The sequence below is a fragment of the Anguilla rostrata genome, chromosome 6 (genome assembly GCF_018555375.3).
Source record: "Anguilla rostrata isolate EN2019 chromosome 6, ASM1855537v3, whole genome shotgun sequence".
Taxonomy (NCBI): domain Eukaryota; kingdom Metazoa; phylum Chordata; class Actinopteri; order Anguilliformes; family Anguillidae; genus Anguilla; species Anguilla rostrata.
In genome coordinates this window covers 32,284,962-32,302,135 of record NC_057938.1, presented here as the reverse complement: position 1 = coordinate 32,302,135, position 17,174 = coordinate 32,284,962, and the positions used below count along the sequence as shown (strand labels likewise).

The following is a 17,174-nucleotide window of genomic DNA, read 5'->3' as shown; positions in this document are numbered from 1 at the left end:
AGAAAGGTATGGAATTATGAATGACTGATTTCCAGACCTGGAAAAGTATAGAAATTTGGGTGAAAGCAAGGAATAAATTTTGCTCTTAGAAATAAAGATGCAAAAAAGTTCACAAAGACCAAAAAAAAGAAATAAAGAAACGCTGTGCGTCTTGTTAAGAAAAACCTGTACACTCCAGTGTTCATTCAAGATTACTGCCTGCCTATATTTCAGTTCTTTCTATCTGGACAACCAAGAGCTGAGTTTCCAGTTCAAGAAAAGGGTTGTGATCTTATTTGTATTTAGTCCATGGTGCAATTATAGTTATTAAAAATAAATGTCACAGTTTAGCTTTGTGCATTTAAATTAAAAAATGAACAAAAAATGAACAAAAATGTGGTAAATGTTCCTGGGTTGGCCAAGTAGAATTGCACAAAGTGTGAAAATGGGTTGTTGTTTGTTTTCAGACTTAAGGCTGGAAAACCCTTAATATAAAGAAAAAAAAAACAGTTTAAAACAATAGTCAAACTGTAAAGTTTTGTGCTGAATATGCTCCAAATAAATTGAAATAGCCAACATGAAAGGCAGTGTTAGTTACCTGCTGGACAAAAACAAGTGTCCTTGCTGGTGCTCTGAGATCACAGCTGATGTCTTCCTTTTTTCGAGCAAGATCTGCAGATCTGCTTCAAAGTCCAGGTTACTGGCAGTGCTTCCCAGTTCATGTACTTATGAAAGTGAGAACTCAGTTGGCTACGTGTTTCCCCTGTGATTGCTAGCTTCTGCCTTTTACGCTGGCTTTGGGGTATGTTAGCTTACATTAGCTATGGATAGCATAGCTAGCCAGTTAACAAGAGCAACAAGAGCACTTATGTTTTGTTTGTTACCCTTTGCATAAAAATTTAAAAAGTAAAAATTTCTAAATTGGCTGATTTGGCTTTTAAAAAATCAGTGACCCCAAAAAATCCATGATTAGTTCTAGTCTGATGTGTGGTGAACTTGTCAGGTTAGCTTTGATGTCAATTTTGAGGATGGTTTAGTTTTGGTTCTGTTTTAGCCTTAGGTTAGATTTTTTATTTGTGTGTGCAGCATGCGCTCCATCCTGCGGAACCATCGCTACCGCCGGGATGCCCGCACACTTGAGGACGAGGAGGAGATGTGGTTCAACACAGATGAGGACGACCTGGAGGATGGAGAGGCCGTGGTCCCACCTTCTGACAAGATGAAGAGTGAAGAAGACCTCATGGACCCCATCAGCAAGTTTATGGAGAGGAAGAAATGTGTGTGCTTTTAATTTATATCTTCAACTAGCATGTAGTCTACAGTATAAAGCATTTTACTCCTCTAAACATCCGTTATATCATTTGGTTACCAAGTGTCCTTTCGGAGTGTCCATCTAGACACAGTTTAGAAAAACCAATGCAGAATGCTTATTTGTGGTGGTATTGTCATCAAATTTAAACCAGGATTTCTTCACTGTTGTGGCTGTGGCTCCATTATGTCTCAACCCTCCAGGCACACCCACAAGCATGTGTATGCATTAAAAACAAAATTTAGGTGAGAAAAAACTTCCACTGTGTTTCATTCATAGTTGTGAAAAAAAAACTCCCAAGGGTTACCTTTCACGATTGTGTCTGTAGTCAAAAGGGTTCAACCATTCTATTTTGGGTATGCCATTTTCAGGCTTGTGTACAGAAAGAGTTAAATATGTAATTGTGCAATTAATATCTTTTGGTTACTTGTCCCACCCAGCGCATCATAAATGATTGGTTAAGTACCATTGTGAAGCCATATTATATATTTGTGAGAATAATATATGGTGTAGAAGAAATTTTAATTTTAATGGGAGGAACAAGCAAGCTGTGGAAACTAAAAAAGGGGTGTTGCTCTCAAATGATTTGTGAGACACAGTAGAGATTCAGTGTGTGAACAAACAGCCAATTACTCCCAACCTGATAATGAAACATTTTTTATTGGAAATCGTTCAGTGTGTTTCCAGAACTTGGTGAATGTTCATTTTTTTCTGTCTGTACACCAGGACAAAGAGGTCCTGGGTTTATCTTAACTGTTCTTTTTTCAAACGGGTTGAGTTTCTTTTGAACTTTTTAAAATGTGATAAGGTCATGTGGAAATGTCTCTCTGTGTTTGTTTTTTAAAGTTTCTATTTACAAATGCCATTTCTTTTGACCTAAATAATTGCAGTACGGGTGAGACTGGTGTTCTTTGTCTTGCTGTATGGATTACCTGGAAAAGCATATATGACTTGTCAGCTCCCCCCACCCCACTTTATTCTTCTTCTTGTCCCCTGGAACACAGTGAAAGACTCTGAGGATAAGGAAGTACTGGGGAAGTCAAACCTGTCTGGTCGCCAGAGCCCCAGCTTCAAGCTGTCCTTCTCGAGCACCACTAAGTCCAGCCTCACCAGTCCTGCCCCTTCCAGCCACCACCCAGGGTCACCTGGGTCGCCTGGATCTCCGGGCTCTGCAGGGTCCCCTGGCTCACCTAGCTCTGGAGCCAAGAATTCGCCCCCAACGGCAGCTATCACAACCAAGGTACACTCTGGTGCTGTCTCCCTCATCTGCCTCTGCTTAAAGCCGTACTGGGGCTTTGTGGTGACCTAACCCAGTGGTTCCCAAACTCGGTCCTGGAGTACCCCTGTGTATGCTGGTTTTCGTTCCAACCACAATTGCAATACCAGAATTTTAACAAGTTGTTCATTTTTCTTAATTAGGTGCTTATCATGTTTAGAGGGATTATTAACCCACTTTTATTGTGAACCCACTTTATGATTATTAAGCCACATCATGTCAAAAATAGCCATAATAAAGTTACCATGTTCGTGTTGTGCTTATTGTGCTTTCTTGCGAACAATTACATAGAAGAGGTAACAAACTTTTTGGGCCAATTGAAAGAGTGAGATTAATCAATAGACCCCTGAACATGCAGTGGAACATGTTTAATTTCCTGAAATTTATTGACACAATGCAGGTTCGGCTCGTTATCATTTGCTTTGTCTTTGAACTCTTCATTATCTTCCAGATGGTCAGTTTTAGTGGCCAGATGTCCACACTTTGAGCAATTAGAAGCCTATTGACACACCTCAGTCTTTAATTTGATCCACTAAAAATAATTTACTTTTTAATGTAATTGTTTGCATGTAGTACAATAAGCACAGTGTGAACATGGGAATTTTATTCTTCGTGGAATGCTTAGCTATTTCTTACATAATGTGGTTAAAGAGGGTAAATAATCCCTCTAAACACGAAATGCACCTAATTAAGAAAAATTTACAACTTGTTATAATTCTGGAATTGCAATTGTGGTTGAAACGAAAACCAGCACACACAGGGGTACTCCAGGACCGAGTTTGGGAACCACTGACCTAAACAAACCACTGCTGAATTTGTCTCTAGAATGCAGATTTGCAGTGCTTGTTAATTTATTTTTGCCTTGTGCTCGCTCGCTTGTTTTAAATTACAATGGATTTCTTAAAGCAAAAAGAAATGAAATTGAAATGGAGTGTGGAGGAAGCAGTAGTAAAAAAATGAAAGCAGGCAGATGATTGCTTTTGTCTCACAGTCTTATTGGTCACTCAGGGTGGTTTGGTCGGGCTGGTGGACTACCCTGACGATGACGATGAGGAGGAAGACGACACAGAGGATAAGGAGGAAAGCCCACCCTTGTCTAAGAAGTCCAAGGTGTGCTCCTAAAACAGGCCTCTCTGTGGGCATGAACAGCACCCCCCCACCCTCCAAAGCTGGAATGTGCCACAGGACGGGGTCTCAAAAAACCATTACAGAAAGCAGCCAGGGGAAGGGGGGAAGCACTCGTAATAACAAAGTATAATTGCAGTCCACTTTTTTTTCCTTTGTTTTTTAATTATGGTAGTGAGGTGTGGGGAGAAACGGAATCTGGGGGACAAAACCATCTCGTGGAATTCTTTAGTTCAAAGTGCCAATTTGAGGAGGAAGAAGCAGGAGAGAAACGGAAGACCATTCTCACCATTCTCTAACACTGCAAAGAAACAAAACGGGGTGGAAAAGCTGAAGGGGAAAAATAGAAACTGACACGCCTGTAAGGTGCTGTAGGGTTCGGACCACACTCACTGCCCCCTACTCAGGGATGGACCACATAGCAACCCAAAAGAGCCTGTGAATCCAGAAATACCATTCGACCTTCACTGACTCAACTTTATCTTTTTGTTTTTTTATTTTGTTTTTGTTTTCTTTTTTCCCTGTACCCTTATTTTTCCCCTTTTGGACCAGACATAGTCAACTGGAAGAAGATCAAGGCTGTTGTTACTGATGTCATTATTTTAAATCCAGCATAAATTCTTCCTCTGATATGCCAGCAGTCTTCTCTCTCTTTTTTTTTTTTTTGTTCGATGAGAAAAATAAAAGACCTGCCTTTAAATGTTCAGGATGTTTTAAGTTGCACTTGAACAGGTTTTATAAAACATCTGTATGGGGAATAGCCTCTTGTTTTATCTATTTCTGTTTTTGCCCTTTGAAACTGCAGATTTTGGAAATTTGTCATCCCTTCTTGATTAAAGATTGAGTGGAATTCTAGATGTGATTATTTTGTCATATCTTTTTTTTTCATGTGTGTGCTTTTAGTTAAGTATATTTGGGACCATTCTGAAAAGATATGATGTAATATAATTCACTATTGTGCTGGTACCTGCATTGTTTTAATTTTGCTTTCTTTTTTCTGTCCTGCACCTCAAGGTGATCCAGTTGTAATGAGTCTGCTAAAGCAATGCATCCAGTAGCAATACTATTTTGTGACTGAATATTTTATATTGAAAAAGAAAAATGTGAAAATGCCACCCATTACAATAAAAGAGTGTAAAATTTCTCACACAGTAATTCTAAAGCGTTTCACAAAGTTTTTGAACACTGAAGAAGGATCCCACATGCTCTTGACATGCAGCACCATGGATTTAATGACACATTTTGGTTGTTTGCAACTGCAGTTTCCTTCTTCCTCCTCTGGGTTGAGTGGCCTGCACACAATGTCATCTAATGAATGCTCACATCAAGGTGGCCCTGGTACCAGACATTTGGATGTATTTATATATATTAAAGAAATAATCAGGATAAACCAAAAAAAAAAAAAAAACCTTGTCTGAATTCTTTAAAGCTGCTGATGTACCTGGATTGACTACCCATCTTCAGGAAACCGCAACCTACCACCTGCTTCCCTGTAATATGGCAAACAATTTCAAGTCAATGTTGGAGCGGTAACTATGCATACACTTGAACTATCTTATCATTTAAGTCTTGTGTGTGATTTTGACCACATGACCCTTGGCATTGGTGTTGTCATTAACTAGCACTTTGTCAGCGAGAGGACTTTAATGGTTTACTTTGTGGTGCCTAAGGGCTTTGCTTAGTGACCCAGTTTCTGGAAGGCAAGCTTTTGCTTTTGATGCAAGCTGCAGGCAGACAGTATTGAGATGCGTATTTGTACATATGCCTTTTATTTTCAAATACCTCTTTGCCACCTTATGTATTTATTGTTTTTTGCCCATCCATGAAATTAGTAGGCAGTCAAGAGCAGGCAGGCCATCAGTAATCTGTTTTCTGTAATGTAGTAAATCATTAATGTGATTGAGTTGGATTCTACAATTTAAGGTGGTACTGACTGCTTACTGCAACAGCCTTTTATAGTGGAAAACTATTGACAGAATTCTGGGTTTTGCTTGTAGTCAGAAGTCAATAAACATCAGTCTTGGCTATGTCTTTCTTCACTATGTAGCCAGATCTGTACACCCTAGATTGGGGATTATGCTTAGAAAATGGTCCGTATTTAAGGTTGTAGAATTTTGGCAATATTCGGGGGTGGAGACTTTGTATGAGAATGAGAATATATGAGAATTAAAGGTAATATATGGGAATTAACATGTGTAAAAGATAAATTGTTGGGGTTATTTCCACGGGCTGCAGTTACCATGCCGTTTACATATCGAAACATAAACCTTTTACCTTATCATAAGCAGGCATAATTGCAAAACCTCTTAATGGAAATAAAAAATGGACAATTTATTTTTGAGTTGAACTTCAAATAAATTAGCACTCTTGGGATTCAAATGGGATTCTTTCACTGAATTGCAAAAATACCGAAATGTGGAATAATGTATTCTCTTTGATTGGAGAATTTATCCAGAATTGAATTTCTACTGAAATGCCATTAAATGGGATGCTGACAAGTATTTGTATGAGATGCAAGAATGCGCTGCACATGAGATCAACAAATGCAAATTGCAGGGTTTTAATTCAAATTAATTTCCTTTAAATTATATTTTAAGTACCAAAACATGCCGCAATATCTAGAATGGCATTTTATGTGTATTTTCCCTCAGAAATGAGTCACTATAAGCTAACCTTTATGTTGAAGTTGGGTAGAATTTCCAAAATTTCTAAGCTTACTTTCCCACGGAAAGTTGCTGGAAAGTTTATGGGAATTTACTGGAAATTTTCCAATTCTTGGCAGCCCTAGTAATAATCCATATCTTTTATTGTCATTTTACTCATTGCTCAAAAAAGCATTCCAATAAACATGTTCTTTAATGTTCACACTTAATATGAAGTGAGGTCATACTGGCTGTTAATTATGATTTTGTCTTCTGAGTTACCCCTCTCAGAGGAGAGTAAATTTGTAACATGAATTTTTCCAGTATGACTGATCATGTACTGTAGTAATCTGTTTGGAATTGGGAAGGCACGACTTTGATTGGACAGGAAAAAATATGAGTATTTCATTTACAGAATATCAAACAGACACATGATCACAGAGGAATATTGTTAAATACCAACTCGGTGAGTTTAGGTGAAAGTTGGTGTCTTCCTTTTGTCAGTATTTTTATCTGTATTTATGGTTGCCCTTGCTTAGATTTCCCCAAATATAATCTACAATGCAATTGTTCATATTTCCCATTCACAACGAAAGCAATACTGCAGATTTGGAAGTGGTGTGATGCTGGAACTATCACAGCTGATCTTATTAGAACACTGCTGACACTTGAAGGGGTGATACTTGGCTGTTTTCACCAGTATATGTTTGAACAAAGGTGAGGCATGTACATCAGGGTTTCTATGCAGGTTTGGAAAATACGGAAAACATTTTCCAGACCTGCAAAATTCCAGGGCATTTGTAGCAAAATGACCAACTCCCCTGATTATATGGGAGCCTCACTTTGTAAACCTACTTTTGGAAATGTAGTGCTTACTTGCTTACTTCTTGTTTAAGGTAGTCCATCGAGTTTGATGATGACTTCTGCATTTAGCGGTGTGTTCTTTGGTGACTATAGCGTCCGATTCGTGACTTGCACTCTCTACCACATTCAAGACACACAAATGTTGGATTTGGTGTTGGTGGGTTAAATGCTGGCAGGTGTGCATCTCTTTTTGCACACTTTTCATAGCGTGCATTTGTGATATCTGTCTCTAGTTTTTGTAGACCCTCATCACATTTTCGCCTCCAGATGGAGCGCTCTGCAGCTAGGTTTTCCAGGTTAGCCGGGTTGATGTTACATTTCTTCATGGCTATTTTGGCCTGATCCTTATAGCCCACCCGCTGAGCGCTTGCCATGGTGTAGCTGGCCATACAGAGTCCTCCTTGGAAGGCGTTGTTCTGGCATTCTTGTGACATGTCCGAGCCAGCGAAGTTGATGCAGAGAAATGATGGTTTCTGTATGTTTGCAATTGGTCCTTTCCAGTATTTCAGTGTGGGGTGTGCGATCCTGCCACTTGACTCCAAGAATGTGTTGTAGGCACTTGATGTGAACGGCCTGGAGGAGCTTTATGTGCCGGCTATATGTTGTCCATGCTTCACAACCATACAGGAGGGTTGAGAGACATACTGCCTTGTATACATCTGTTTTTGTGTGTATATTCAGGTTATTGTTTTCAAATACCCTCTTTCTCAACCGACCAAAGGACGCTGAGGCTTGTCTCAGACGGTTTTCCACCTCCGCATCAATGGTACAGCTGTGGGAGATGGTGCTTCCCAGGTATTTGAAAGATGTCACAGTGGAGAGTTCACTTTCATTTACGGCAAAGACTGGGGACTCAGGAGGAGGGCTGGTGCTCCACTGACAGAAGACCTCTGTTTTCTTGATGTTAATTTGAAGTCCCATCCTCCTGTAGGCATTTACAGCAGCTGATAGGGTAGCTTGCAGGGCCTCCGGTGAATGTGAAACAAGGGCACAGTCGTCAGTGTACTGTAACTCCAGGATATTTTCCGATGTTAGCTTAGTCTTTGCCAGGAGCCTTCGGATGTTGAAAAGGTTTCCATCCAGTCTGAAGTCAACGGTCACACCACTCTGGGTTGAGATGTCTTTGCGCAGTAGTGATGTGACAGACAGGAAAAAGATGTTGAAAAGAGCTGGTGCAAGCACACAGCCTAGACGAACCCCTGAGCAGACTCGGAAGGGCTGGGATTCCTGGCCTCCAGCAGTTACATGGGCCATCATCCCTTCATGAAACTGGCGCAAGATGTTGACAAATTTTGCTGGACAACCAACTTGCGTAGAACATCCCAGAGCAGCTCTCTATTGACTGTGTTAACGGCCTTTGACAAGTCAATAAAGGCCACAAAGAAATCTTGGTGATGCTCTCTGCATTTTTCTTGTAGCTCCCGGATGGTGAAAATCATATCCACAGTGCTGCGATCCTTACAAAAGCCACACTGGGATTCTGGCAGCAGGTCTTCTGAGATGTTGTGAATGAGCCTGTGTAGCATTACTTTGGTCAGAACCTTCCCTGCAGTGGAGAGCAGTGAGATGCCTCTGCTGTTACCACAAACAGATTTGTCTCCTTTGTTCTTATAGATTGTCACAATGTTTGCATCCTTCCATTGTTGGGGGGTGGTTTCATGCTCCCAGAGTTCTTGAATGTACAAGTGGAGTGATCGAGTGCACAAATAGCCTCCATGTTTGATTATTTGTTGGTGGGAGATCAAGGTCAGACACAGCAGGGTGATTGGGAAGTTCTTCCAACACTGCAGTCAGCTTGATTTGGCTGGTTGAGTAGAGCTTCAAAGTGTTCAGCCCATCTTTGGGTGATTAGGTACTGGTCCTTGAGAAGAGTTGTTCCATCTGCAGATTGAAGAGGTGCAAGGGAGCAACTTCTTGGGCCATAGATGGTTTTGATTGCATCATAAAAGTTGTGCATATCATTTTTGTTCACATACCCTTGGATTTCACAGGCTTTCATTTTCCACCATGCGTTCTGTAGAGTGCGCATTGTGGCCTGTACCTCCCTACGGTTTGCCTGCCATTGACTTTGACATGTGTTTTTTAGTGTGGATTATTAACTGCAGCATTGTGGGCTTTGTGCATATTGTGCAACAGGGTCTTTATTGTCTCTGAGTTCTCGTCAATCCTGATGTTTCCTGTTGCTGTAACCGATGGTTTGGGCAGCTGCGTCATACAGGTCTTTGCTCAAGGAGGTCCATGTTTCTTCAGCTGTAATCTCGGACCCAATAAAAGATTCTACATCGGCCAGCTTCTTGGCTAGTGAACAGTGGAGGTTGTTTCAAGTGTCAGCACTCTTTAGCCTAGCACAGTGCAGTCTCTTCTTGGTGGACCTCTGGCGTCAGATGGAAGGACGGGATTTGCAGTTTAGAAACAATCATGCAATGGTCCGTCCAGCACTCAGCTCTCATTGCACGTGTGTGTAAGACTTCTTGGGTGTCCTTTTGTCTTACAATTATATAGTCTAATAGATTCCAGTGTTTAGACCTTGGGTGCATCCAGGATGTTTTTTAATGATTTTTCGGCTGAAAAAGGGTGTTTGTGATAACCAGGTCATGTTCAGCAGTGAGGCTTAGAAGACTTATACCATTGGCATTCACATGTCCAACACCATGCTTGCCAATCACTCCTCCCCAGGACTGTGTGTTTTGTCCAACTCTGGCGTTAAGATCACCCATCAGGATGATTTTGTCGCTCCTGGGAATGCTGGCCAGAGTTGCATCTAGTGACTGGTAAAAAGCATCTTTGGCACTGTTGTCTGATGGCAGTGTTGGGGCATATACACTTACTAGTGTAGCATGTTGTTTCTTTGCCAAGGGGATGCGTAGGGACATAAGTCTTTCACTTATGTTGATAGGAGTTTCTGTGAGACTTGTTAAAAGGCTGTTCTTCACAGCAAAGCCCACGCCGTATAGGTGCTGTCCTTCAGGGAGATAACCTTTCCAAAAGAAAGTATAACCCTCTCCAACTTCATTTAGTGACCCTTCAGCAAGCACCCTGGTCTTACTTAGAGCTGCAATGTCAATGTTGTATTGTTTAAGTTCAGCAGCCACTAGTGCCATCCTACACTGGGGCCTCTCTGTTCCATGGGCAGTGTCCAGTAACATTCGTACGTTCCATGTTGCAAATCTTAGGGGGATAGTTTTATTATACTTATTTCGACCGCTATGTAGAATGTTCCGATAGGCGCGGTATCCTATCCAGGAAAATGTGTGTGGGCAATGTTTGGGCCACCTTTTCTAGACCCCTCCCCTTATGAAGTGAGCAGTGTGGTCCTAAATAGGGCTGCTCAGTCGCACAGGTGTCTGCCGGGAGCAGCTGTCACTCATCCCAGCTGCTTGGTGAACCGACCACAGGCAGGAGCGCAGGAACCTGGTCACTTGGGCTAAATTTATGTTTCCTAGCACGGCGGTCATAAAGACGTTTCATTTTCTTTTGTGCACACGCAAGTTTTTCTTTAGCGAGCTCTCCAGCTGCGTAAAGCCTATGTCTAAAGCCATTTACATAGCTCAGCCAGTTTTGAGGTGGTGTGGTTTCTGTCCAGTCATCCTGCAAAACAGCTAAAGGACCGCGCACTGTATGGCCGAATACCAAGTCATTAGGGCTGAAGCCGGTACTCTCCTGACTGACCTCCCTAGCTGCCAGCATCATCCAAGGTAACCCATCTTCCCAATCTCTATCCAACTGAGTACAGTAAGCATGCAGTAGTGATTTTAAAGTGGCATGGAAACGCTCTAATGCACCCTGACTTTGCGCATGGTAAGCGGATGCCTTGTTGTGTTTGACACGGAGCTGTTTTAAAACCTGAGCAAACATGTGAGAGGAGAAATTTGAACCTTGATCAGTCTGGATGATTTTTGGGATGCCAAAGATGGAGATAAACTGAGACAAGGCACGCACTACAGATTTAGTCATGATGGTGCGTAACGGATAGGCTGCAGGATATCTGGTACTCTGGCACATCACAGTTAACAAATAATTTGCACCAGAACGAGAACGAGGAAGGGGACCCACAGAGTTAACAATTAGATGCTCAAATGGTTGAATAATTGCTGGGATAGGATACATGGGAGCCAGTTTAATGCTCTGGTTCGGTTTTCCAGTCAACTGACACGTATGACATGTCTTAACATATGATGACACACATTTCTTTAGGCGAGGCCAAAAGAAATAACGCAGAATGCGATCGTATGTTTTACACACACCTAGATGTCCACACTCATCATGTGAGACTTGCAAGACCAAATTGCGAAATTTGGAAGGCACGACAATCTGAAAAATAGGATCTCCCAAAAAATCAGTACCATGGGGGACCCACTTTCTGACCAACACTTCATTGTGAATGAAGTAAGCACGAGCACTGTTTTTCACTTCCGCAGCAGGAAGAGCCCCCTCGAGAATCTCTTTCAGGGAAGGATCAGCCTGCTGTACTCTCACCTAGTTACTGTAAGGGACAGATAAGGGAAAATTAGACCAGGACAATATAACAGGTTCTGAGTCATCATCCACTAATTTGTCAGATTCCGAAACAGAATCAGAATCAGGGTTGGCACGGCTCATGGCACGCGTAACAGCACATGCAGTGAACACTTCAGGAAACTCCCGTTCACTTTCATCAGGCTTGCTTTTAACAAGCGGTACCGACGTAACCACAGCAGGTGGCGAAACATCAGCCCAAACGCACCCCTTCAAATGGTAACGTTGGGCGTACACCCACAGTTACCTCGCCCCAAATTAGAATAGAGCATTATATTATGTAGGGGAACATGCAACACATTCATACCCATGCCACAAATAGGAATGTAGTCACCAGTATCAGAGTCTTCAGAGAAAGGCAGAGCTGAAGCTAAAATGAATGAGTCAAACGCACCAGTATCACGCAGTATTTTCACCGGCACTTTTTTGTCACTGCCTACAAGAGACACAAATCCTTTTGTAAGGAATGTTGAATAAGAATCAAGATCTGAGGTGCGGGGAGCTTTGTGGACTGCAAGTCACAGTCTGGGGTGTCAGAACTGACCCATTTCACTACAGGCGTGGCAAGACCAGAACCTTTTGCTTTGGCCTCATTAGATACCTGAATACCAGACTGCTTAGATTTAAACTTGAGAGCATAACAATCAGATTTCCAATGCCCTTTCTTAAGACAATTGTTACAAACTTTGTCAGCCTCCCATGTGCTACGTTCACTTCCATGTCCTGACTCAACACTCGCTGTGTGATCACCCGGATATGCGTCAACCCCAGGGGTATTTCCCATGAACCTCGACTGAGTGACATAAGCGCGAGGCTCCCCAAATTTAACCTTGTGTGTTAGAGCATAATCATCTGCCAGAGCAGCAGCTTCAGCGGCAGTTGTCACTTTTTTCTCACTAATGTATGTGGCAATGTGCTGCGGAACAGCATTCTTAAACTGCTCAAGCGCTACCAAATCACACAAGTCCTCAAAATTATCCACATCTGAGGCAGAACACCAGCGATTGAAATGCATTACCAATTCTCGTGCAAATTCTAGATGTGATTGCGTCTTACCTTTTCTCCAATTTCTCCAAAGTGTTGCCGATAGGCCTCTGGTACCAACTCGTATGTTTTTAGTACCGCAGACTTAACTTTATAGTAGTTTATACTATCAACATAACTCAATGATGAATAAGCCTCCTGAGCCTTTCCAGTAAAAACACACTGCAACATAAGAGTACGTTCAGCATCAGGCCAACCTCTCGTATCAGCAATGCGCTCAAATAACGAGAAAAATGTGTCTGGAGCCTTCTCATTAAACTTCGGTAGAAGGCGTAAGTTTCCTATAATATCAAACGTATTTTTAGATGTCCGCAAAGAAGCAGATGAACAATCATCAAGTACAATGTCACTGGAAAGTTTGCCTTCATTAATTAAACTCATCTTTTGTTGCTGCAGCTCCAATTTTGTCATTTCGGTTTGTTGTCTCATTTTTTCCTTTTCCATTTCAACTTAATGTCTCATTTTTTCCATTTTCAATTCTTTTTCGATTTTCATCTTTTCGTGTTCCATTTGTAACAGGAGCAATTCTTTTTGCTGATCAAATGTTAGACTAGGGACTGTCTTTACAGGCGAAGGCAACCCCTTGTGGAATAAACTGGGAGACACCCCAGCAGTCTTTGGCAAAATGTTCATTTTTACCAGATCAATTTTCAAACAGGCTTTAACCTCGTTTTTTCTGACCGACTATCGATATATCATAATGTTCAGCAATTTCCAACAATTGATCCCTAGTATATCGATCTAACAAGTCCCCTGATGGAGCTTCGTAAAACCCCTCTACTCCAGACATAATTGACAAGATCAGTTCACTTTCACTTTATGGTGAAAATATATATGGATACAAGAGAACGCATAACATTTACACACCTGGTGCGCACAAGAAGTCAAGGCGGTGGAGCGTCCGCCCTAGCTTACTGCCTAACCAGGTCTAACTGAATAAGCTCAAACCTAGTCTTCATGTGGTTACTGGCAGTGGGTAATTATGCACTAAAGCCCGCTGGGACGGAAAAACTACCAGCATGCTGGCAATTACCCCGAAGGCACGGATGTGCCCTCAAGACCACCACTCTAACCACGGTCACCACAACACTACAGCAGAGCCCAATGAAACCCAAAGGGGAGACACCGCTATACCTACCGGGGTAGCTCCACAATTATGAAAATACGCAACAGCTTTCTCAATGCATACCTTTTCTTGCCATATACAAATCTCGAGCTTAAGTGCGAGCTATAAGACAAACAACGCTATCTACACCCAAAGCACAATACAAAAATGAAAAAGGCGTTCCGTCTAACTTATTCCAAATTTACTCAAGAAAAACCCTTCAGTGTGTCTCCAAGAACGCTTTAAACCAATCAAGGCTTTCAAAACCACACGTAGTGGACGCAAATGACTAATTGCTTCAATCCCCAATTGATAACGTAATACGACACGAGAATTCAGTCCATTCAGTGTCCCCCTCCTTGCCTTCAACAAGACAACGCCACGGGAGACACACAATTAACATCAATGAACGGCAATCAAGCGCTCAAACAAAATCTGGGCTATTTTCAATAGTTTGACAGAAAAATGCTTACCAAAAGACGCTTCAACGAAATTCTGTAGAATTGAATTTTAACCAGACACGAGCCCCCAATTTGTTATGACCCGGCTCTTGGCCACAACAAAAATGGAGACACACACAATATAAGGGTTAAATTAACAAGATTTTATTATTAAACAAAGCTATAACTAAACGAAGTTTTACCAATAATTCAATGTCACATGACAATCAGTTAGCCTAATCAGTGGTGTAAGTGGGTGAATGCAAAGGAAAGTAGGATGAGATGCGTGTTGTATGGTGAGAAATAAAGAAACAAAACTCAAACGCCAAACAAAGAAAGAGCATGCTTGGAAGTGAGGAGCCACACAAACTGAAAGACTGGTGAGCCTTTTAAGGCTATAGGGCAGGAAAACCCAGGCCAGCTGTCCTGAATCATCAATCAGCTCTCTGGCCACGCCCACCAGGTAGCCTACCTGCTTAAAGACACAGAACAAAGGTAAGGTACATAATTCATCCCTGACAGAGCCAGAGGGCCGTCACACAATGACATTCTAGAGAACAGTGTGGAGAAGGCCCGTTTAACATGACAATGCCCCGTGCTCAAATTAAGGTCCATAAGGAAATGGTTTTCTGAGTTTGGTGGGGAAGAACTTCACTGGCCTGCACAGAGTCCTGACCTCTACACCATCAAACACCTTTGGGATGGATTGCTGACTGCGAGCCAGGCCTTACGCCCAACATCATTGCCCATCACTAATGTTCTTGTGGCTGAATGGAAACGAATCCCCGCAGCCATGTTCAGGAATCTACTGGAAAGCCTTCTCAGAAAAGTGGGGGCTGTTATAGCAGCAAAGGGGAGTCCAACTCAATATTAATGCCCATGGTTTTGGAATGAGATGTTCAACAAGTTCATATCGGTGTGATGTTCAGGTGTTCACATACGTTTTTAATTTTCTTTGTTCTGTTGTGATTATATGCACTTCTGAAACCAATTTCTTTTTCCAATTGTACCCCAGGTTGTATAACAACACCAGGATAAATGTTTGGAGTGGATTGAACAAAACAGTAAAATTTGACATGCGTTGTCCCAAAGGTGGGCACAAGTGTCCCCAAAACCTCTCCAAATAGCACCAAACCCCTCTTAATTGGAATATTGTGTGTATTTTCTTTCCAAGCCATATTCTACTTCCAGAAGCTAATTCTATTAAGGGCAATATCCTCTGAAACCCCACAAAACAAATATTTTTTATATACCCATTCTCACATTTTGACTAAGCCCTGTATTTCTGTCAAATGGTGTTCTTTCTGAGAGCCTCTATGCATAAAATGTGTTTATAATGGTTACTTACTATACCACACAAACTAAATGCACTTAGAAACAATACCACTTGATTTTACCTTGCTGTGTGCTCAGGCCTGCACACTGTTGTCAGGCTCCTGTATGTCATGGTTCTGTGTTTTCTGTTTCAGTTTTTCCCCTTTTGGCTGACAGATGGCGGCACTTCAGTTTTGTGTTTCAGTTCGTTCTCCTTCCCTGTGTTAATTGTGTTATTGGTTTTAATTATTCTATCATTGTTCCCACCTGTGTCTTGTCATCCCCTCCTTTTCTGGTTTGATTGTTCTTTGAGTTCACCTGTGTCTTATTACCCTTGTCTATTTAAGTCCTTTGTTTCCTGACTCGGGTGCTGGTTCTTTGCGTTTCATGTGTGTTTCTGCCTACGTGTGTGTGTTCTGCCTATGTTTCCTGCCTGTGTTCCGCCTGCCTGTATTTTGCCCTAGCTGTTTGTTCCTTGTGTCTTTAGTATTTTTCTTTTATTTTGAATTCCCTTGTCTAGTTTTTTTCTGTTTAAAGAATTTGAGTTTTCTTTTGGAATTGCCCCTTGTGGCCTTTTGTTTGTTCTCTGTTTGTTTTGTAGTAAAGTCCTTATATGCATCTATACTTTTGAGTTTTGTGCGTTTTCACTCTGCGCCTGGGTCCTAACCCCCCAAACAGTGACACTGTAAATCAGGCTTGTAAGCAGTAAACCTGATCACAACAAGGTGAGAGCTCATGAGAAATTATTAAAATATATAATCACAATAATATAGTGCTCTTTATCACGACTGTAGTGTCTTTTATGCAAGCATTTGCCAATAAACAATTGATATGTGCATTAAGGCAAGAGTTCTCAAACTTTCTTCACCACCTTTTATGAGAGAAAATTTTCCAAGGACCCCCTCACATACGTATCGAACAAATAATTTCATATTAGGCCTATTTCTCACACTCCTGTATAGGCTATGTGCAAAGACAAACACAAATTAAAAGAAATGTATTTTAAAATGTATTCCAGCATTGAACTGCATGTACAGAATATAAATAACAGATAAATAACAAGTAGTGCATCTATAGCAATTGAGAACAGTTGATTATCTTTATGTGACTGTTTAATGCTAGTTTTAGTCATATAGCCAATCATTCAGTAAACTTCAGTAAAGCTAAATAAATGACCAATTAACAGACTCAGGTGGTAGGCTACAATCCACCCTGAACCGATGGGCAGTCTGTATTGTAGCATTGCAATATGTATTGCATTGTATTGTGAATTCAGAACATAAAAGCTTTAAAACTGGCATTGAACAGTCGCAGTCATACAGCCAATCATTCAGTAAAACTAAAGAAATGAACGATTAGACCTAACAATAATAATAACAACAAACAGACTCCATTCCCAGATCCCAAAACAAGATTCAGCAACCCAACCATGCTTCTTCTGACTCTGCCACAATGATGACATTGAACCTATGTCCACTCCCGATAAGTATAAACACACACACAACAAGCACAATCAATTAATATGTAACATATCTCCACCATGGAAATAGCATCAGAGATC

The 17,174-nt window shown here is 41.3% G+C and overlaps 1 protein-coding gene across 1 annotated transcript in view; it reads left to right on the top strand.

The window, feature by feature from the left end:
* The window catches only part of LOC135256976 (serine/threonine-protein phosphatase 4 regulatory subunit 3), a 42,641-nt gene extending 37,797 nt beyond the window's left edge, over window positions 1-4,844 (top strand). The window contains exons 13-15 of the mRNA XM_064339296.1: window positions 1,066-1,256; window positions 2,293-2,528; window positions 3,573-4,844. Coding sequence (XP_064195366.1) covers window positions 1,066-1,256; window positions 2,293-2,528; window positions 3,573-3,686 — 541 coding nt within the window. The 3' untranslated portion in view covers window positions 3,687-4,844. The remainder of the gene's footprint in view (window positions 1-1,065; window positions 1,257-2,292; window positions 2,529-3,572) is intronic.
* The last annotated feature ends 12,330 nt before the right edge of the window (window positions 4,845-17,174 follow it).